The 23,503-nt window shown below is 38.2% G+C and overlaps 1 protein-coding gene across 2 annotated transcripts in view; it reads right to left on the reverse strand.

The window, feature by feature from the left end:
* Nucleotides 1–23,503, reverse strand: part of LOC310745542 (ubiquitin-conjugating enzyme E2 E2) — a 120,428-nt gene that overhangs the window by 76,854 nt on the left and 20,071 nt on the right. Inside the window, exon 3 of one of the 2 annotated variants that reach the window (XM_083578341.1) lies at nucleotides 23,329–23,379. The exons of the other annotated variant lie outside the window; for it this stretch is intronic. Within the exon in view, the coding sequence (XP_083434467.1) occupies nucleotides 23,329–23,379 (51 nt within the window). The remainder of the gene's footprint in view (nucleotides 1–23,328; nucleotides 23,380–23,503) is intronic. 2 annotated transcript variants of the gene reach the window in all.

Raw genomic sequence — 23,503 nt, forward strand, 5'->3', positions numbered from 1 at the left:
ACCACCAGTAGGGGAGCCCTGTTGATGTACATCAACTGCAAGCTCCCCCGGGGTCACTGATGGGGTCATGGCATGGCCCTAGCCCATACCTGGGCTTCAGACAGGATCCACACCCCTGGATCCCTTTAACGGAATACCCTTAAAGAGGAGGGGCAGGTGAGGCCACAACCTCCCCTCCCATAAACCAGGTTTACCAATGCCCAACCGCCAAACCTTACAAAGTTGTGACAATTGCTACAAGGCAGACGAAAACCATGTGGCTGGTGCCAATTTGCCAAGTGGGAAGAGTCCTACCTGGTCTCCTCAACAGGCAACCAACCATGGTCCGCAGCAAGACCAAGATGACGGGCGTATTAAAATAGGGCGGGAGATCTGATGCAGGGGGAGAAAAGGAGAATGGTCCTTGGCCACGCAGAGGTGTAAATCCGGTAAGCAACGCCCCACGATCAACCCAAGTGGTCGGCTGTGGGGTATGACGCAGCCGGGACTCCCAATGACGCGGGAGGCATTGCCATGATCCCCACTGTACATGGGGGATGCTCGTGGCCAGCCTGCAACTGCACCCCCCTGGGAAGGTGAGTGGTCCCCCCCCTTAAGTGTGCAGTTCAGCCTTATCATAGATCTTAAGATCCTCCAACAAAAAATGCAAAGTACATTACTGATACAAAGGGAATATCAATTGAGGTCCTTTGCCTCTTGCCATTTTCTTTTCTTGCATGTCACAAAGGAAACCATAAAGGGTCAATAGAAAGGTTTCAAGTAAGAATATGCATTTTCACCTCCCTTTGCTTTTCTTGGGTACTGTATTATGTAGCTGCAGAAGTGCAACATTTTAATTACAAAACTGTAACCTAGTTATCACTGAGAAAATATACCTGTGCTTGGGCTGCCTACTACTACGGACTGCAGCAAAAGCTTGCATGATGGAATCCTCGAGGCCCCACCAAAAAAATTAGTGAAAAAGCTGCATAAGTGAAGCAATGGTTTTTATTTGTACCACTTTATATCATGCAAGCTCCGATTTGTAGTCTGAAGTGGTACAACATATACACAAGTATACCCCACATCAATAATGTAAGGCTCTGTTCTAAACATAATCAATTGAAGCAATACTGTTAATCCTTTCTTCCGGTTTTGACTGACAATGCACTAGTTTGCAGGGATTGGACTAGATGATCCTCAGGGTCCTTTCCAACTCTACAGTTCTATGATTCTATGAACAAGGTTTGGCTTTAAAAGTAAACCAAGGCTGCAATTATAATCTCACTTAACTAGGACTGAGCACCATTAAATTCACTGAGACTTTACTTCCAAGTAGATTTTCCTAGGATTGTGCAGTAAAATCAGTAATTTCTAATTATGTACATTGCAGTTTCAAAGATGCAAAGGTGTAAAATACTGAACATATTCCTTATACACAGCACTTAATGACAAACCTGGAAATTTAATAATCACACACTTTAACAAGCATTGATTACCCCCCTCCCTAACATGTTACTTAGGGAGAATTCAGTGAGCCTTTATAAGTAGTGACAGCTATAGCAGTTAAATCCTACTGAATTGCTTTTGTCTGCAACTTTTAAAACCCCAGCCTGTACTTTCAGAATTACGTATGTTGCCAGTGGCAGCCTGTCATCCAGTATCCATTTTATGTGAAGTTTTCTTTTCACATTATAATGAGTTGTGTGTGTGCCAGGAATGTCAACTAAAACAATGAACATGCATTGTGTGAACACAGCTGAGCCAGTATCATTTCTTGTGGCAAGCAACCATGCTTTCCAGAAAAATAATTAACTAATACATTAAAGGATAAAATGACTTTCTGCTTTCAACTCAAACGTTATTATATGTGAACTAAATAGATAGCTAAGTCAGACATGGAAAGCATTCTTTTTTATACTCAGAAAACCTCACTATCGTTTACTTGCTGAGCCGACACTATTCAATATGAACACTGCACTGTAAGTTCTATGCTATTTATTCTAAATTCTACAATAATAGGAGCCACTCTCTCTGAACTGATACTATATATCAGATAGAATTTGCACTTTTAGTGCTATATACTTAAAAGTACTATGCTACCTTAGAAGATGAATACACCACGTATTTACATGGAACAAACAAAATGGGTAGAACTTTGATTGGGAATCCTACTTCCAAATTTCTGTTCACCTTTAAAAACCATAAACTGCGTAGAGGTTTTGGGTGAGTCATTATATTTCAGTAACCCAGCTCACAGGCTGCTACGGAGAGGTATTTAGAGAAAGGACCAATATGAAGGTTGCAAATGAATAGCTTCCAAAAGGTGTGATTACAAGAAATGTTCAGAAATTAAATCACCACAGTTAAGCTTTGAAGAAGAAAAATTCATCACATAGTTAAACAAGATGAAAACAGTTTATATTTCCAAGTTTTTAAGCACTTTTATTTTCTTGCAAAATTAGCACAGAGAACTTGGTTTTCATATCGCATTGTACCCGACAAATGGAGTGGTATCAATTTCATTGTTCCGCATGGGACAATGACAATAAAGATGTACAGTAGTCACAGATGCTAGCTCCTTAGAAACCATAGTTAGGAGCCAGTTTCTGAAATATGTATTTGCCTCCTCTATGTTATGTATAGTAAATAATACTAACCAGGCTCATTTGTAACCATGGTGTGCAATTCTAGTTATAAAACCATGGTTCACATAGTGTGTGGTTTGCCACATTCTTTTCTAAACTTGTGGCCCTACATGTGGGTTCTATGCCCTCCCTCGATCTCAGTCAACATGGCCAAACTAACAGTTATTATGGAAGTTGTAGTCCAACATTTAGGAACCCCAGTTTTTGAACAGCTGATTTAGAATAATATGCTTCACATACACTTCGAAGTACTTCTATTACAGCATTTGAGCTGCTCAGAAACTGGAGGATATTTATGTGTGTACCCAGAAACATACTTAGTTATGAATCTAATACAGCAGTTTTAAAAAACGATTTCCCTAAAGTTAACATATGCAACTTTAAAAAATATCAATATGTGCTAAAAGAAAGTTAAAAGTTTTTAAAACTACTGAGACTTTCTCTTCAATTATCAATGAAAAAAGTCCATTGGAGCACCAAGTGGTACAGATCTGAGACTGCTGCAGTTTCAGCAAAAATTTGGTTGAATTTCATCATATGTATAAATAAAAAATGATTTATTATAATAATTTATAATCCACCTTTCACCTTGCAGCCTCATAGTGGAACTACAACTTCAAAACTAATTTATTAATACATCTAATAATCAAAACATTCAATAAAACTTTCAGGACACCTTTAAAAGACAGCAGGAGTGACTGAAGTATATAGTCTTCCCAATACACCTCACCCCTTCCCAAAGAGCTAGACAATAAGGAGTATTATGTTATAGTCTTCCTTTTCACATACAATATAGTTCATTGAAAGTTTGATTACTACTAAGTTAGTATTCTGTCAGCTGTCAGCCACAGTGTAACATGATTATGGTACCATGCAGAGTTAATCAATGTGATAATGTCAGTTACTAAAACCTCTGCAAGTGAGGGCCTCCTGTAGACACCATCTTATCAGGAGGTTCATTCTGTACAAAGAATTGGGCATTTAGTGTTGGAATTCATTCCCATTAAATATTAGGCACTCTCTCTGTTGCCTTTCTGGCACCTACTGAAAGCCTTCCTCTTTGAACAAGTAGAGATCTTTCCCAGTATTCAGCTCTAATGGAAATCATTTTTAGATCTTTTATCATTTGTGTGTTTGCCACCCTAGGCTCATTTGGGAGGAAGGGTGGGATATAAATTGAATTACCACTATTGCACCTAACAGTAATAATATTAAGTGAAGATACATGATATCAGCAGTACACTAACCCCAATGCCCATTTTCTTGCAAAACACAAGATCTGCTTAAAACAGATAAACAAGCCTAGACACCCCCACCCACCCCCTAAGGACACTGAGGCTACCACGCCTAACATTATTTGGGCTGCATTTCTATAACTACTTGGCTGGGAGCAAGCCCAACGGAAGACACTACTTATGAGTTGACATGCATAGGATTGTTAGTTATATATTTTTTTAAAAATTGACAAATTTCATATACCACCCAATAGCAAAAAGTTATCTGAATAAAAAAATTTAAAATAAAAAACTAAAATAACAAAAAACCATAAAATTTAAGATCAGCAACGTAGAACATCACCTTAAAGATATTTAAGACTGGAAAACCAAGGGCGAAAAATGAGTATCTGGTGCCACAAATATATTGCATGTGCCAGGCAAGCCTCTCTGGGAAGGGCATTCCAAATAGTGGTATGATAATGATAATGAAAGTTATAATTAAAGTTGCCCCTCTTTCTAGTAACCATCCATTACATAGCCAGCCACAGCTAGAGAAGGGCTTCAGAAGATGGGGTCTGGATATTTGGGAAAAGTCCGGCCCCAAGTCATTTAGGACTTTAAAAATTAATGCCAGCATTTTGATGGGGAGGGGGAATATCATTATCATCTATTCTCTGATGAAGTAAATTTCCTTCTTTATTCTGGACCTGATGAAGTTCCCAGGCATTTTCAAAGGCAACCCCAGATATAAAGTGTGACAGCAAGGCAAGCCATGTTTTATAAATGGCTGTAGTAGTTTCGCTTTGCTTGTTTATGTACATCAATGCCATGAATTATAAACACAGATCAAACAACGCTTGCTTTAAAAACAGGCTAGCATATAAAGTTTTAAAACAAGCAGCATCACTCATGTGGCATAATATCACAATAATCATATGAAATAATCAAAGTGGCCTTTCTTAAAGAAACAAGCAAGCCAGAAAGAAATCATACTGAAGCTGTTTTCATGATGGCATATACTGGAATAATATTTACAATCAAATTCTATTTTAGTTGGGTAAAGCCCAAACTTTCATTTAAAAGATATATACACTTCATTTCTAAGTAATAGCGTGCCAAGTTATAGAATTCTGAGGGAAGGATATCAATAAATATCAATTTAATTTTTTAAAAAATCACTTATTAAGGATTTGTACGTTCTTAGTTTTATACAGTGATAAGGAACTGTAAGGATAGAATGGCATGGCTGAATCCATCCTAGTGGCTTGCAACCAGACCCTTAATGGTGCATGGAGATTTACAGCCGGGGGGGGGCGGGGTTGAAGTAGAAAGCATATGTAGGGAAAAGTTAAAAGTTCTGAATTAAGGTGACCTCTCAAGTGCCTCTGTCAGCTTACTTTGGAGGCCATCAGGGAAAGCACATTAAAAGGGATGTTCTACAACAAAATGCTTAAGAAAGGGAATTTGGGGAAGCTTAATATGGTCGATATCCCTGACATTGCCTTTTCTGAGACAGCATTTACACTGCACAGTGCTCCTTTTCCTGGAAAGTTACAATGCAAGGACATTTTTCCAAACCTTTACCACTCTGCATTTTAGTTCAAATGAAGAGGCAATCCAGCCCCCCTCCCTGCCCCATTTGTTTTCTCTGTTCCACAACTTGCTCTTCAACACCGATGATGCTCTTGTCTTTTAAGCCCTTTGCTATCAACAATGCATAGCCCCTCAGGACCTTAAGCTGCATACAAAATATATCAACATTATATTTGATGTTAATTAATTTCATGTCTTTCTATTAAAGGATATTTGTTTCTCCAATGAGTGATACAGTTAATTTGAGTTATTAATAAGATTCACTGATTTGGAATTTGTTTTTATTGACGTAATTTTACTGATTTCTGTTTCTCAACCCACAACCCCTTCATTTAACATTGAGGCAGTCTGTCTCTCCTGTATCTTCTCCACATTCTGGGTTCCATTGTCCCTCACTATGATTACAGCCCTCAGCCACACTTCCTTTGAATTCCATTTATTTGTTATTCAAGCCTTCTGCGAGCAATTGACTTTTCACTTCACACAGAAGCTAACACCACTCTTTTTGTCTGCAAATATTCTATTATTGATGACTTGACTCACGAGAATGTGCAGATTCATGATATCTAAGCAGTTCAGCCAATGGCTGGGGGATAGGGTGGAGATATCTCTGAAAAGGGTGGCAAAGGATTGTTTTCTCATTATAATTACATGTGCATGAATTATAATTAGTAAAGGTAAAGGGACCCCTGACCATTAAGTCTAGTCGCGGACGACTCTGGGGTTGCGGCGCTGATCTTGTTTTACTGGCCGAGGGAGCCGGCGTACAGCTTCCGGGTCATGTGGCCAGCATGGCTAAGCCGCTGCTGGCGAACCAGAGCAGCACATGGAAACACCTATTTATCTACTTGCACTTTGATGTGCTTTCGAACTGCTAGGTTGGCAGGAGCAGGGACCAAGCAATGAGAGCTCATCCCGTCGTGGGGATTCGAACTGCCAACCTTCTGATTGGCAAGCCCTAGGCTCTGTGGTTTAATCCACAGCGCCATCTGCGTCCCTCTGAATTATAATTACATGTGTCTAAATGGTTACATATATACCATAAAAAGATCACATACACACAAATACATATATATTTCTTATATACATATTGCAAATAAAAAAAAGAGATGAAAGAAATATTCCTCTTTTAAGCTGTTGTTATTGTCAGCAGTGTTTCTATAAATCAAAGAGAATACAGTCTTTTAGTTTAAACAATCATGAACATTAGCTATACGAAACATACAATTTTAAAAAGAACCTCTTCAAATTGTATTTTGTATCATCATATAAAAAAGTATTCAGCTGGAATAAATACTTGTTTTATCCTAACACTGTTGTTTTATATTTAGATTGGATTTTCCCCAATGCGGCATCCCTTAAGAATGGGATAAATTATTGCTGATTTCCCATTTCCCACAACCCTGTGCCTCCTTACATGCTGTTCTGGACAATCCCCAACCCTCTGGAAGTAATTTTTTGAGTTTGTGGGGGGTTACAGTTAGAAGAGTGATTCTATAGAAAAATTCTTCTTTTATATTAGTGGCCACTAATAGTGGATCAAGAACTGTTCTGTTAATGGAACAGCATGAATGTCATTCAAAACAAACCTGCCTTTTGTGCATTTTTACACACACACACACACACACACACATATATATATATATATGGTGAAATAATTAATTTATTTTAACACACGAGATAAAAGCTGACAAAAACTATTGCAGTAGGCTATCCTTTCTCCCAAGTCAATTCTCAGGGCAGTCTAATCTATCAGTCTTGCTACATAATCAGACTCAAAGAACTACAGATTTATTACATGCCAACATCAATTATACTGCCTTATAAAAAGTCCCAGAGGCAGCCATTTTAAGATTAGTAATGGGCACCTTTATAACATTTGACCACTTATAAAGTATATAGCTGGAAACAGGGATTCTATGTGGAAAATATTACAAAATGAATTTTTACAGGGTTTTTGTTTTTCTTTGCATTTTGTTACTAGCAAGCAGTTCAGCAAGAAAGTAGCTAAACAATATTGCTAAACAGTTGAGCCACTGAAGACCTCTAGCTTATGTTAAAATGACAACAGATATCACCCATAGATATTCCCTATTTACCCAAGCACTCTCCTAACCATTTATGTTAGTTCCTGGTGTCTATCTTGTGATTATTTTGTCAACTTTTGATTTGAATTTATTCTGCTTTATTGTATGGCTGTTTTAATAGCAAACTTCTTTGATAATTATTCATGGCAGCGAAAAGCAGTATAGAAATGTCCTAACAAATGGATAAATCCAGCATTTCAAGCATAACAACATTGCCTTTAAAATCTTGTAAGATTAAATGCCTGATCAATAGACATTTGGCATTCAGGTGACATTTATGAAATATAAATCTCGGAAAACAAACAAGCTATTTAGGCATGTGCTTAGCTCTTCCAGTGAAATCAATCAGCCTTAAAAAACTTAACTGTAATGTATACAAACACTTACACCATCATCAAACTCTGTACCCATGAAATATATAGAGATATAATCAACTTCCTCCTATAACAGAATATGTAACAAAATAACTGAAAACTGCCAGCCTAAGCTTTTTGGCTCCTAAATTGCATTTGCTGTTGGCTAACCTCTGCGGGTTGCCTGTCAAAGGAGGACATGGCCAAAGCAAAAGTGGGTGTCACTGAAGTTGAAGTGGCCACACTGCACCCATTGTCTTTAGTACCTACACACACTGGCAGACATGCATAAACACATGCTGATTTCTCTCTCACACACTGGCACATTGCAGTGCTGGGCTTCCTGGTGAGGTTTAAGAGTCTCTGCTGTAGAGCAGAGACTGTGTTTTCTCCCTGTAGAAACACTGCACTGGGAGGAGAGGAACCTCACCTCCAAGTCCACACTTCAATGGGGAGGAAGAATGGAGCTGGTGGACCATTTGAAATAGCTTGGTGGGTCTGTTTCAGCCCAACACAGGCTCACTACCCTGATTCAGACAGATCTGCTCCACACAAAAATGGGAATACTGTTTTTTCCTAAAATAAAATAAAATAAAATAAAATAAAATACCACTGTAACTATATTAAAGTTGTTATTAGCTTCATGCATGGAAGCTAACTAAAACTGAAAGCTAACCTCCAGGGCTTTTGCAAGTCTTTCCCTTTCAGAAGGAAAAGCACAAGGCTTTTCACACTGTTGGCCTAGTAAATTACTTGCAGAAGCAGCATTTGTACCAAGAGCAGCTTGGTTTCATCAAATATTTCTTTAACTACACATTAATTAATTTTGCAAACCTTCTAAATGTCTGTAATTAAAATTATTACTTGAATATTTGAAATAACACCCCAAGTTGACATTTCATCGCAGATTACCCTTTCTGGCTTCTGTTGTAACGATCCAAAAACCAAACTGAGGAAGATGGGGAATGCTACCACAAAGAAGTATTAATCGATCCACCCTGCTTTCATTAACAAGTGAAAACTAAAGAGTAGGCAACAACTTAAATTGCATAGCCACATAAAGCCTATTTGTTACAAAATATAACAAGCAGCAAAAAAATGCCTAATCAATTACCATAAGGTTGGACGTAGGTGGTGGTCACATGGCATTTAAAAAATATCCAATGATATTCTGTAGGTAAGATTCTATTCATTTGTGTACCACAAACTTGATTTTGGTAGCAACCTCTCTTCCACCGTCAAGTAAATCTTCAACGCCTACCCTTTCTGTAAGTATCTGAATCAACCCTTAATCCTAATTCTTAACTGTAATTAAACTTGAGTACACATATAACCTACACACATTTAACTTGCACATATTCAATTTACCCACATGGCTGTATGAGATGGAATGGGGGGGGGGGGGTCTGAAGGACATGACTTTGGCGATTCCTCCACCATTGAATCCAATGGGTTTCGGCTATGCACAATGTGCAATCCCTAGAATATAACCCCCACGTAAATTATGGGCTTACTGTAACTGCATTTGCTCACATTTATCCCATGGCAACTTTTGTTGTCTTCTTGTTTGGCAAAATAGGTCGGAAGATTTTGGAAACAGCTTCTGAATTTTGCTATATAATCAGTCAAGTATGGTATGTTCTGGTGAACTTAGTTTTCCATTCTGCACACCAGCCATCTAATTGAACAAGCGTAGCTATAGGTTACGTTTTCAAAGGGAAAGAGTAGATAAGAGTAACTGAAGTCTTAACTACAGTGCATTCATGTAACTATGTTTGAATCCATTTTGTAGGCTTTTAAAATGGTTTAGTACCAAAGTCTGTTGAACACAGGGATGGCAATATCAGTCTATTTCCAATCTTGGCCATTTTCGAGCATGTTCATTCCTAAGTCTGTTCCACTCCAGTTCCACTGCATTTAAATACATATTTTTGAACAAACTGCCTCACATAGAATGAATTTCTCTCATTTTATCTAAAAAAGGAACATATATATATATATATATATATATATATATATATAAATAAAAATAAAAATTCTGAGAACTGCTCTGGAAAATTTAGAGAAGCACAAAATCCGTAAGTACCGGTATGTTTCTGTGCACTCTGAGGACACACCATACATAACTTTAGTCCAGAAGGTTTGTATTATATCAGTTTGTACTGGAATTTGTTCAGAATTTGTAAAGAAAAAATTTCTAATGCACCCCTGGCTGAAGAGATATTCTTGTTTCTAAGTGACTGACAAATACTAATCATATTTCAAAGTATGGCATTTACCAAAAAAGAAAAAGAAAAAGGAAGATAGTTCAATTTTTCACATTGAGCTTCAGGAACTAGGAACACCAGCTTTAAATACCTGCTCCAACCAGTCTTTTTGGAGAGAGAAAGGAGACATCTGGGATTAATTAGTTCTGACTCTGTATACTGTATTTGGCACTCTTTGTGTATCACATTGTTCAACTGTTCAGCTCTGGTTTACCTGTAGTTCCCATGAACAGCTCAAAAGAAGCTGACATGATCATTTAGCTTCAACAGCACTCCTGGATCAGGTGCTCTCAGACTACTATTTGCCTTGTCAACAAACAGGTTGTGGGTTTTTTTGGTTTTTTTTATAAAGAGTATTCCAAAGTCAGTAGACTGTAACTGGTGCAGTGTAGCACTGTGGATCATAACTAAAACACGTACTTGACAAACTGTTAAGGCAAATCTCCAAAGAAGAATTTCAGTTCTTCACAGTATTTCACATTTGCATAAAGCTCTAAGCAATCTGAAAGCAAATACCAGATGGCTTTCATTATACCTGTATAACATACCATGCATGTGCGTGTGTGCGCGCACACACACACACACACAAAATAATTGCTTCCTTTACAGCATTTCAGTTCAAATGGCTACTAAAATTAAACATTACTGGTGCTCATTATGATAAGAAAAATGTAAGCATGCATTTAAGTACTCAGATGAATAACTCCACTATAACATTTCTATAGCAGAGTAGCTTCATATCACAGTAGTGCTGTGTTATTTGCTAATCATCTCTGCATGCTCTCTTTGAAACACTGGTCCAATTCCGAGAAACAAACTGTACATGGTTGATTATGGAACTTGCACTAGCAATTACAATTTGGCCTTTTTCCATGTTTGTTGGGGGGTAGTGATGCCAAAGCTTTATTATACTACCTCAAAAACCAGTGAACTTACAAGTACATACAAAAGCATTAACGGCTGGGAAGTACAAACTTCTGTGTTTCTTGGCCAGAGGTTTAAAAGAATATTTTTTTATCTCCTTATGTGAGGTCTATGCATTCCCAATACTGTTGGGAAAGCTATTTGAGCATTTAGTAAGTCTGAATGAGTGATGCCCTGCCATCGACTGCTTTTTCTTATATGGGAAGATTTCTTGAATCCTCCTAGCACACCACTTATCAGTCCTTGGTTGGAAGAGTATTTAATTCCTTACTGAATGCTCAGAAACCTATTAGAGGTGATTTCATCAGCTACCTAATCAGTGGCGTAGCGTGGGGGGTGCAGGGGGGGCGGGCCGCACCGGGCGCAACATCTGGGGTTAGGGCAAATCCATGGGTTAGGGGGCGCAAATCCACGGGTTAGGGGGCGCAAATCCACAGGTTAGGGGGCGCAAATTACTTGCCTTGCCCCGGGTGCTGACAACCCACGCTACACCACTGTACCTAATAGTATACCATTTTACTGGCTGAAGTAAGACTTCCCTTAATTAGTGCTAGGAAACAAAGCTTTAATCATGTATTAGGTCAAATTGCAAAAGACTGTGTAACAGCTATTCAAAAAATATATTCCAATATTATATCTTCACAGAACAAGTATCTCTAGAAACCTCAATTTTGTGAAATCTGAAACCCCTAAAACCCCAAATCTAGAATAGAATATCTGCTCTATAAACTAGACATAGGGAACCTTTTTGGCTCTGCAGGCTAGATTCTTATTAGGATATATCCTTGTGGACCAAATTTGACAGGTAAGTACCCCCACCCACCTGTTAATCACCTGACATCAGGTGACTGTGCGTTTTTAAGTCCTGAAGGAAGGAGCTAACCACTGGGTGCAGCCTAACCATTGGGCACATAAAGGAGCTCGCACAATTGGGAGACACTTTTCCTGATTGTGCCCTGGCAGCCACACCTATACCTGCTATACGTAACATCACAGGACACCAGGTGGCAAGAGTCTGGGGGAAATTAACTCACAGGCCAAATTTGAACCCCTGGTAGGCCAAGTTTGACCTGTGGGCTAGAGGTTTCCCCATTCCTGCTATATACTGTTGTCTTTCTGGAAATCAACCTCTTACATGAGCAAAGTTTAGGGAAGTACTATTTTGTGCTGGTTTGCATCCAGGGCTCTTCTGCAAAGAAGGGCAGGATAAAAATGCAATTATAAATATATAATCTTTCAGGATCAACTGCTTATTTAAGAATTTTTCTAGGTTAGCATATCTTCACCAGAATTATTTGCTGGCATTTATTTATTTATTTCATAAAATTAATATACTGCTTGACTGTATAAAAATTAAAATTAAAAGCAGTTTACAAAAGCATTCAAAGCAATTTACGAAACAATAAAAGCAAGAAAAATTCATAAATATACTTTTAAACATACAAAAGTTAAAATACTAAAACAGATTAAAATTGATAAATGTTACTTACAAAGTAGCTTTGAATATAGTGATAAGTGAGAAATTTAAGTACATATAAGTTAGATCAATTGCTATATCCTGCAAAGTATCACTTGGTATAAAGCTATTCTGTACTGAATGATGCCATGCTTTCATGTAGTTGAATCATACATCTTAGATTTTTGTGCTGAATTTTAGTTGGATTTTATCTTCCTGGTGTTTTTTTAACCCACAACATTTGGTTTAGCAAATAAAAAACTGACTGCTTCATGCATGATGGATGTCCTACAAATACTACTTTCCTGTGTGAAGGTGAATGTACATAACTTCACGTTTATCTGTTTTGTTACAAGCCAAATACATCTGTTAGACAGATGTGTACTAGTAAAATGTGTTCATGTGGAAACTCACACGATAAAGAAATGATGTACTGATACAAGAAAATAATCAGCTATGAGAAGTTGCTCTGAGACTCAAAGTAACAGAAATGGTAATTGTACATGTTATGTAATTTTAATAGCAGTGTTCTATTGGTGAGAAGAGAGCACCGTGTAGATAGATACAAAAGCCAATTTTCAATGAGAACTGAAACTGTTGTCTGCCCACTCAATCCTCATTATTAACAAGTGTGTAACTTTTTTTTTTGCATCTCTTCTGAGAAATGTACATCAAATTAAGTGTGTGTAGTTTATATACACACATGCTCATATATACACACACACTTTAGAAGTGAGTCACTGTATATTTGACGGTCACACTGCACAGATGCCTTCATCCTTTGTAAACAGGGAAGGAATGAAGTTAGAGAAAGATAAATCTTTTAATTTCTTTTATAAAATATATATCTTTAGGCTTGCAATAACAAAAGCAGCTGTGAAAATGTTTACACACACACGTGTGTGTGTGTGTGTGTGTGTGTGTGTGTGTGTGTATAATATCAATGTGTTTCTCAGTGCCTGTTGCAATTAACAAGACATTTTTGTGAATGAGATATGGCAGGAAAGCAAACCCCTTCTAAAAATAAAGAGACAGATGCTATTTTATTTTCCGAAAAACACCAATCAAGACAGAGAACTAATTATACTGGGGTCCCCCCCCCAAGCTGTCTACATTATTTGATTTTGATGCTGAAGGGACTTCCATCAGTGTCTTGGGTTAAGAAAAGCTGGGCCATGAGGCAGCTTAGAAAAATAACTATCACCCTCTGCTAGTGGGTAATGTTTCAACAGGCTGAGACTCCAATCAGCCAACTAAAATGCCCTTTCCGATGTCACAGCTTATGCTCCTCTCTCCTCTTAGATGGAAATGGTGCCACGTAGCAATGAATCAAACAAACATACTCATGGGACTCCTGTTGCAGCAAGACCCCTACAGACCCCCTCTCTCACCAAATGCTGTTGAGGTCACGCTGTATGCTATTCAATTAATCAGCTAATTAAAGAAAACTCTGTTTTTAGCACACACCAGGAACTGCCAATGTCAGACTAGCTACGTAAGACCAGCAAGACTAATTGAGATCCTATGAACCACACTAGAATCAGGATGCCTTTTAAAATCATCTATAGTCAACCTAATGAACTAAAACAGCAAGAATGCAACTATTTAAGACACACACACTTTAAATTAGAGATTACCTTTCAAGAGCAAGCATTCTATATGTATCCTAAACAATAAACCCATCAAATTATGCAGCTCATGTGAGTGTTTCAAGACAGATGTTAGAAGAAGAATCTGGGCTGAACCCTATATATGGTGCTAGCATCTTACGACAAACTGATGCAACTTAAGGAGGGTACAGGCTGTGTTTTCTGGAATTGCTATACTCTTTTGTTGCATGTCACAAGAATAAATCCTTAAGACTTCTTGTTTACAGCAAGTATCATTCACAAAGGCAATGAAATTCACATACACAGTGGGGGTGTCTTTCTGTTGGCCCCTCCAGCAGCAGCTTCCCTGGCTACATCAAAGCTACTTTAAATTCAGGGGAATTTGCAACTCAGCTTATGATGTGGTACTTGTGAGAGGACTACTTGGAAAGACTGCCTTGTATTTACATGCAGGAGTGGCTAGACTATAATCTCTATGCTGTTTAAAACGAAATCTGCCATTCTGGAACCTTTTCACAACACACAGTCCAGAAGCCACAAACAGGTAGTTATGGCAAAAGTACACTACAGACTTGTTGTAATAATGAATTATTATGAGGTCTTTGTCTTGTACGCTATGACGGTCTCTCTCTTATTCTACCCCGGCAGCTAGATGGGGTTCTCGCAGTTCTAGGGATAGTCTGTTACTGTGAGAACACAGTAAGCTGGAATTTCACAAGACACAGAATTTCTGTTCTTACAAGATTCTGCAAAGCCTATGCATATGTGGACTTGCCTCTATTGGGGCCACATGAACAGTGTGTCCCAAGAACTCTCACTTGAATATAAGGTTACCCTAGATTATAAATTGTTTCTCTTTTACAGGCCATATCAACTGACTGAGAAGCACCTTTTCACCTCCTTTGGGGTATCATCTGTGAAACTACAATATAGCCCAGTAGACCCTTCCTGGTTAACCTGTCACAGTTTTGATGCTGGATGGAATAGGGAGGAGAAGGGAGAAGATTCTATCTCATCTAAGCTTCAGGAAGAAGTACTAGAATCCAGGGGTCAGCAAGGTTTATCTTGCCTGGGCAGGATTGGTCCCGTGGAGATCCCTCCATGGGCTGGATCATGTGTGTGTGTGTGAGTGCGTGTGCCCATGTTTTTTGGCGTCTGCGCAGATGCGATTTTCGGCGCCACGGAAGCATGTCCCTGCGCTGCACTCATTTAGCGCAGTGCACAAGCAGCAACTCAGTTTGGGGGTGGCTCGTGGGTCAGTCAGATGACCTACACGGGCTGCTTCTGGCCCATGGGCCTTAGGTTGCTGACCCCTGTGCTAGACCCACTGCACTCCATTTTAATCTGACTTGACTATAGAAATAGACAAAATTGTGGCCCTTTTATTATGAGACTGTTGCCAACTGCACGAGGCTCCATAACACATGTGTATCCATTATCTAGATCACACAGTTGGGGATAAATTTTCAATCACTGCTGGCAATGAATCCTCTACTAAGCAAAAACAATGGCCTCCTTGCATTTTTTCCCTTATGAAGTGTAAAGCATTCATCTTCCTCTCTCTTTTAGGCTTTATTTACACAGAAGCAGACTAAGTAGCTACTTCTGTTCAAGAATAAGTGCCAGACAGAAGCACACAAAGTAGAAGAATCCATAGCTCACTTCATAAAAAAGTAACATCGAAGTTTTGAGTAGCACTGTTATCTATGCCAACTAATCCCTGCTGTGAGGACAAAACCAAAACTCTGTTTTTATTCCAAAAGCAAAGCTGAATACTTCAAGCAATAAATACCAGGAGATAAAAGCAAAGACCACATACTTATCAGTCATCTGGATCTCTAGAAGCAATCCCAAAATTATAAGAGGTCACCTAAATGGTGCTTGTGTGCAGAGCACAGGTTAAATTGGGAAGTTATGGATAGCTCATCCTCCAGCATGCACAAACAATCACATACTTTTTGCTCATTATTTATTATGGTTAAATCAGAGGAAATATAGGTTTCTGGATTGACCTTAGTTAATAGTATAAAAATAACCTGCTGTGTATGATGTATGGTTTTAGTTAAATTGATATACAATATAGTAACTGGCTTCCTGCCAAGCAACATGGAAGCATTTTTAAAGACAGCTTAATCCAATTCTGTATCTTTGAAACAAAAATAAACTCAGGAACTCATAAAAGCTGTTTGGGAAAAGAGCATATAAACAAGGTAAAAAGTAAACCGACAACTGAAGAAATTGAAAACAAAGATAATTTCATGTAGATAACTTAATTGTAATTAAGAAACATTTGGCATGTATTTTGATATAATTCAAAGCTGTAGCCAATTAGATGCTTGAATAAGCCTGCAAAGCCACAAATGTATAATTAAAACAAATACACTGTAATGCACATAGAATGATACCCAAGAATAACAACAACCTTTGATTCACATTTCTGGCACAGCACTATTTTCAAGTTTGCAACTTTGTTAGCAATGTATAAAAGCAAATTATTTTCCATAATCAGTCCCTCGCAAACAACTATTCATAATTAGACAACATTATTAATAGCATAATGCATAACCCAGGTTACAGTATGCGAAGGTTGAAGGTTTTAATATCAAACATTTCAGAGTTTTTTAACGCTATAGTAAAAAGTTATCTAAATGCTTAGCAGCACCACAGGAAACCAGGAAAGCAAGTATGTATATTTTTCTTCCTATGTGCCACTTCTTAAATCCTTGTAGACAAGCATAGGCTGAAACTCACTTATTTGTATATACAGAACTCCTTTTTATTTCATCACTTAGAAGAAAAGATTTCACTTATTAAAAGCATTACAATAAAGGTCACTCAGGGCCAACTTGTTTAAACCAACAGGGCTGCTGTGAATGCAGAAACTGAACAAAGGAGAATTCCCTTACGTTATTAACATGAAGGGCATGGCCATGCATCCCTTTTGATGAGGAATGGAAGCAACCAACCACTAACACACCAGAACAGGCACTCAATTTCAATGGCAGTACCTCAGTGTAATCTTCCCTCCAATTGTGCGGTGGAGGCATGGAAGGGGCACATGAATTAACAACAGCCCACTGCATGTTCCAAGAAATGCACAAAGTAGTTCAGATCTGTCATATTCAGAGCCTGCATATGATTATGCAGCTGGCTATTGTAGGCTTCTTCAGATTTCTTTAAGAAACTCCAAGCTAGCTCTATCAGAAATTTGTTAATTCAGCTGACTATACTTCAATTATATTGTTTTATACAGCTTTTTCTAAACATTTTTATCTATAGTTCCATTATTTTATTTGGCAAACCCTGCTGAGAAGTTCCTATTGTTTATTCATTGTATTTAGATTAGCAGAGTTCATGTTTGCTCAGGGGATTGTTTACGTCTTGTTTTTAATAATGAAAAAAATACAAAAGACTTCCGATGCTGCATCATATCAAAGCAGCTTTACAACTAAGTAGAAATGAAAACAATCCACTCGAGCTATCATCATCGCTCAGCCTTGATGAAATATTCAAAGTTAAAATACAGCTAAAAATCGTATTGCGTTCCTGGGAAGACAGAAGTAACAACTCAAGAAATCGGAGTAATATAGTTACAGACTCTTTCACTGCGACAAAGTAAGCAAAATGAGAATGGATACAGAAACAGAATCTGTGAATCTAGTCAGTTTTGGCAACGGACCATCAGCTAGTTCCCCAATTACTGCCAACACAAGTAGTCTATTTGTGAAGCTAAGAGTAGGGAAATTATACAGTTGATTAAAATTCTTCTTCCATGAACTAGAAGCCACATCATCTTAAGTGTATTGGTCATGATCCAATATAGGTATAGTCCTCCTGCCCACAACATGCATCAAATTTTTTTTTGTCTGATCATCTAAACCAATTTTAATATGAGAAACTAGAGTCACAGGTTGTGAAATCTCAGCAGAAACCAGGTAACATTTTAATAATACATCATTTATACCAACACATTTTGCAAACCTTGAGGAATTACACACCCACACCTACACCCCGATGTCATGTTATGGCCTTACTTACACATGCTATTTTTTGTTTTGATTTCTTTTAAAAAAGAGCAATTGCTGGAAATAGAACAGGCCTTGCTAGCCTCTACGCATTGGAAATTTTGTTTTTGAACGTACTCCGAAGCATCACTTCCTTGTAGGGACATGGGATTTGTGTTCTTCTATAAACTGCATCTGGGAACTGCAAATCCCATGCTCTCTAGCAAGAAGCACCACACCTGAGTTCAGAAATGCCATTTCCAATCTAAGACAATGAAGGCCTCTCTTCTAGAGCAAGCTTTCTACTGCCAGTTATAAACATACAAAGAAACACACTTCTTAAAGTATTGTACACCCCCCTGGCTCCCCCTCTCCTAAAGAGGAGAACAACTATTTTGCGGTTTGTTTGTTTTGGCAAACTTGAAAAAGGCTTTTAAAAACCTGGTTCCACCTCCCTCCAGATTTCTTTGGAAAAGTTGGAACAAATAAGGATTTCATGGCAAGGCGTGGAGAATTAATGCAGTACTGTCTGTTGCCCAGAGTCTTCTCCAAATTTTTACTGAAGCCTTTATGTACAGCAACTTCCATTTTTATTCGCGGGCATTATTTTTGCATGTCGTGGTTATAAGAAGTTTAAACCAAGACAATTTTATGATATTTAGACTCTAGATTAGCCCTTTCCATCACTTACCACAAGCAAACTAAGTACATTCTCTTTAACTCTCAGGACACAAAGACAGCTAACAAATCAAAGGTTGCATTACAAGCAGTGTTAGAAACTCAAAGCTGGGTGCCAAACGGTTCCTTAAACGAAGGTTACAGTTGCCAAAATGGAATTTCTAGCAGCCATTTTTGGGTAACATGGTTCTAAAGTCTGATTTTTCAAATGGTAGACTCACTAGCTTTACATATGAAGCCCAGCTTGCATCTGTACCCAAGTTTGTTCCTGGCTCAATGCTTTTGGTTTGTCTGGGTAGACCAACTACGAGCCTGGTCAGGCATAACAGCTGGGTAGTGCAACAGCAGGATACCAGGAAAGAAGTGGCTGTGGTTTTTATTCTAAGTAAGGTAAAGGTAAAGGACCCCTGGACAGTTAAGTCCAGTCAAAGGTGACTGTGGGGTTGCGGTGCTCATCTTGCTTTCAGGCCAAGGGAGCCAGTGTTTGTCCACAGACAGCTTTCCGGGTCATGTGGCCAGCATGATTAAACTGCTTCTGGAGCAATGGAGCAGTGTGACAGAAACCAGAGCGCATGGAAACACCGTTTACCTTCCTGCCACAGCAGTACCTATTTATCTACTTGCACTGGCATGCTTTCAAACTGCTAGGTTGGCAGGAGCTGGGACAGAGCAACGGGAGCTCACCCCATTGTGCGGATTCGAACCGCTGACCTTCTGATCAGCAAGCCCAAGAGGCTCAGTGGTTTAGACCACAGCGCCACTCCACATGGTGACACTTAGCCATGATTTGGCTTAACATTATGTGCAAACTGAGCCAGTGTAGTCCACTCTCCCTTCTTATGTTTAATAACTATATTGAGACAATGGCAACAGCGGTTCACAGGGAAGGACTGAAGGTGGGTTTTTATTAATAAAAACTAGATTTACATGCAGATGTGCAACCCATACCTTTCACTGGTGTATTTCATGACAATATTAAATTAATCTGGCAATTTGTCTTACTGTCGTGTAAATCAAACAAATTAGAGTACCCCCAAAACAGGGGTTGTCTTATACATGGAGTCGTGTTATACACGGAAAAATATGCTAAGTGGAATACTGGAGTTAGACTTTTAGGTATTAGACTTTATAATATTGACATTCTGATGAAATACTGTTAAAATGTTTAAATAAGGGGATAATTATAATTTATAATGGTTTAGAATTGCAGGACTTACATACAATAACTGTTTAGTAAATTTATTTGGAAAGGAAAATATGCCAACATTGGCTTAGAACTGATGCATCAATCCAAGCCTTTTTCAGAAGTAGCTTAAGCGATGCAGAAGGCAGGGCAGGGCAGCCCTGTTGAGCAAGCTGTCATCCACTTATGTAGCTTTGCATACCACACTCTGTCTTTGTGAGACTGCCATCATAAAATATGGAGCATTATACTCATGGACAAGATCATAACCATGGCATATATGCAGTAAACCTGGCTATTCATATGCTACAAAAAGTCTGTTAATGATTGGAGCCAATCACATTCTCAATTATTCCTTTACAGACCAGTTGGCAGCGACCAGCTGGTTGCGATGGCTGCAATCCCCACTTTCGGAAAGGATTGGCTGCACTTATCAGAAAAAAATATGCAAGGTAGCCACATCACTCTCATTTTACAGAAATCGCTTAAGGGGTACCGCTACATTTTGCCTAATAACTTTCTATGAAGGCTGGACACTTGCTTTGTTTTTATACCAAAAACTCAGAACCTGGGGCATCTGCTCAAGAGCAGCCCTGGAAGCTTTTATGGATGCCATTGCATCTGCAGGCACTGGGGTGGCAACCCTGTTGTACAATATGTAGAAATGGAATAGCCTAGATGGACTGCGTGTTCAAAGGCCCACAGCTGGTTTTTTAAAAAATACAGCACGACTACAGAAATGATAAGTGCTGTAGTGAAGCAGCAGATATTTTCTGCCTTCACTGATAGTGAAGTTTTATTAGACAGACGTCCAGTTTTATTAGATACTGGAGACAGGTTTATCCATACAAATGAAAATAATTATACCAGTACCCTTCAAATTACTACTATACTCGCTCTGTTTCTGCTACTGTGCTTCTGAACAGTCCTTCTGCGTGTGGGGATGAGTATTATTTCCTCCTTCTGCAGTTGTGGCAGAGATCCAAGAGAGATCAGAAGGGACCAATACATAGAGCTTGCGGTAGCAAGCCACTTTCTAATACTAGGGCATGCCAGTAACCCAGGTCCAAGTTTTTTCTTTCCCTTCATTTTCAAGAATGTGCATTCTCCTTAGCACAGGCATATGTATTAATGGGTGTGTAATCTGCAGTTCTCACATTCAGCTGTTGTTCACAGGAAATACTGAGAAAAGTAACAGCACAAACCATTCCCTCTATCCAACTGAGGCTTCTTACAAAACAATTTCCGTCTCCCAATTTCTTTACCATGCTCTTTTAGCACCCACCTCATCTTGAAGTAGGGTCAGTAGTTGATAACTTATTCCACAATCTTTCTTTTAACCTGCCCCTGTAAGAGTTCAGGAGATCCTAAGATATACCAGATCAGAACATCACTGAAATGCTTTGTTCAATGTGTAGTGTTTCTACACTTCTGTTTTTCCTTAGGCCCTTATGATCTTTGTTTTTTTCCTTTAAGTAACAGCATCTGGTATCCTATGAACGCAAGAGTATCTCAACCCTGCTTTTAAAAGTAAGCTCCTTCTGTTACCAAAAAACAAACACTCTTTGAAGACCAAACCTAGGGCCTTCGAATTCACCTGACACATAACAAGTAATGAAACATACGAATTTTCTACCCTGTCCTGATTATATACAGAACATTCACCTCACATAGGAAAATCCTTCCTATGAAAATAATTTCAAGCATCACTTCCAACCAGAAGCTTGCAGTGTTGGACTCTAAGACATGAAAGAGCTTCACTGCACTACCTGTTTAAAACAACCTCATTGTTCTGTACAGATTTCTTGCTGTTAAAAACCAAAAGTTTGTTAAAAGAAAAAGAAAAAAAGGAGGCTAACGCATAAAAGAATGAAACAACACAAAAAGCAGGCCAGAGGATTACAAGAGAGACTGATTAGTGGGGCTCACACTGTCATACAAATCCACAGTACTTTTCAATCAGAGTTGATAACAAGGAAGACAGGCAGACATTGCGACACATATTTTGCAATGTGCACGTTCTATGTGAATACTAGAGTCCAGCACCTATATCTTTAGAAGTTAGACAGAAGCAAGCAACAAATGCACAAGTTTAACTATAATATTGTGTTGAAAAATGCACCATCTTCACGCAAATATTTTGATTTTCCTAGCACAGATGTGCTCTAAAGCATACTGTTTTGCCACAACAGCAATGCCAAGCATAAAAAAATGGTACAACTGCTTTCCTATAACAGAGACAAATTCACAAAGCAACAGCAAACTTTTCAAATCAAATAATTCTTAAGTTACAACTTCCTCTGCAGCACACAGGGAGTTTAGTAATACTATCAATCCACTAACAGGCATCTCTCAGCAAGCCGAAGTAAAGACTGGCCAAACATTTTTGATATGCATATGCAAAGTCTGATGGGCATTAAGATCTTTCAGCCTGCAAAGAATCCCCAGAACAGCCTGAAATACTTTTTGATCATCTTTACAAGACTGTGCTTAGTCTTCCAGAAATATTTCAAGATTTAACAAACATAATTTTGTCAAGATATCAGAAAAGACAGCTCTTGTGTCTAACATATTTCAACTCTGAAATAAGAAGCAATCTGTGTTAGAGACTTCCTGAAATCAAATATCCATTAATCTCATTATAATATCTCACAAGCAATAGCTAAAAAGCAACAGTGACCCAACTGACTATATAGCTGAATACATTATTTACTTCCATAGCTAGAAGTGCAATAATCAAGCACCTCTGTAAACAATGAAGTACAATCTTGGCCAAATTCCAAGACTGAACTTATGTCAAGTTGGCAAATATGTAACTTGAGAGAGATAATCACAGTAGCATGGCAACAGTCTTGCTGAAATATATCAGATCAGGATTTACATGCTCAAATTATTTATTCAAAGGGGAAAATGCAAATAGCCAAAACCTGCTTCTACAAAAAACCAAACTATTTGACAATCTATTTCATCATGCTTCCACAAGAGCATGATGCCAAAGAAAAAGGAAGAGCAAACCTAGAATTTGGCAGTTTTCTCTTTTGCCAAAAATACAACCATTCACCACCAAAATACATCAACAATTAACATAAAACTGCAAAACCAAGCCTTAAAAATAAACTTAACTGAACCTGGCCTGTTTTAATATTTTCTAGCATTGCATTATGATCATAGTTTCTGAAGTAATTAATGAAAGTCTCCTAAAATATAGTAATTGCAAACCTTTATGCCAGAAACCTAACCAAGCAGGCCAAAGTGAAACAAGACAAAATTTACCTCTGGTGAAATTTTCAAATATATTCCAAATAAATAAAATCCATTTCAAAACTTACCTACAGTTTGGAGGAGGGTCTAATGTAATTTCTGCAAGTTCTTTCTGAATTCTTAAGAGAAAAGAGATAGAAGTTAAAGGGAGAGAGTTACTTTTTCCTCCAATTTATTAACTTTTAAAAAATTAACACCAGTGTGTAAAAACTAAGTTCTTATGGTACAGGAAATATGCCACAA

The sequence above is a fragment of the Podarcis filfolensis genome (assembly GCF_964270895.1).
Source record: "Podarcis filfolensis genome assembly, chromosome: 12".
Classification (NCBI taxonomy): Eukaryota; Metazoa; Chordata; class Lepidosauria; order Squamata; family Lacertidae; genus Podarcis; species Podarcis filfolensis.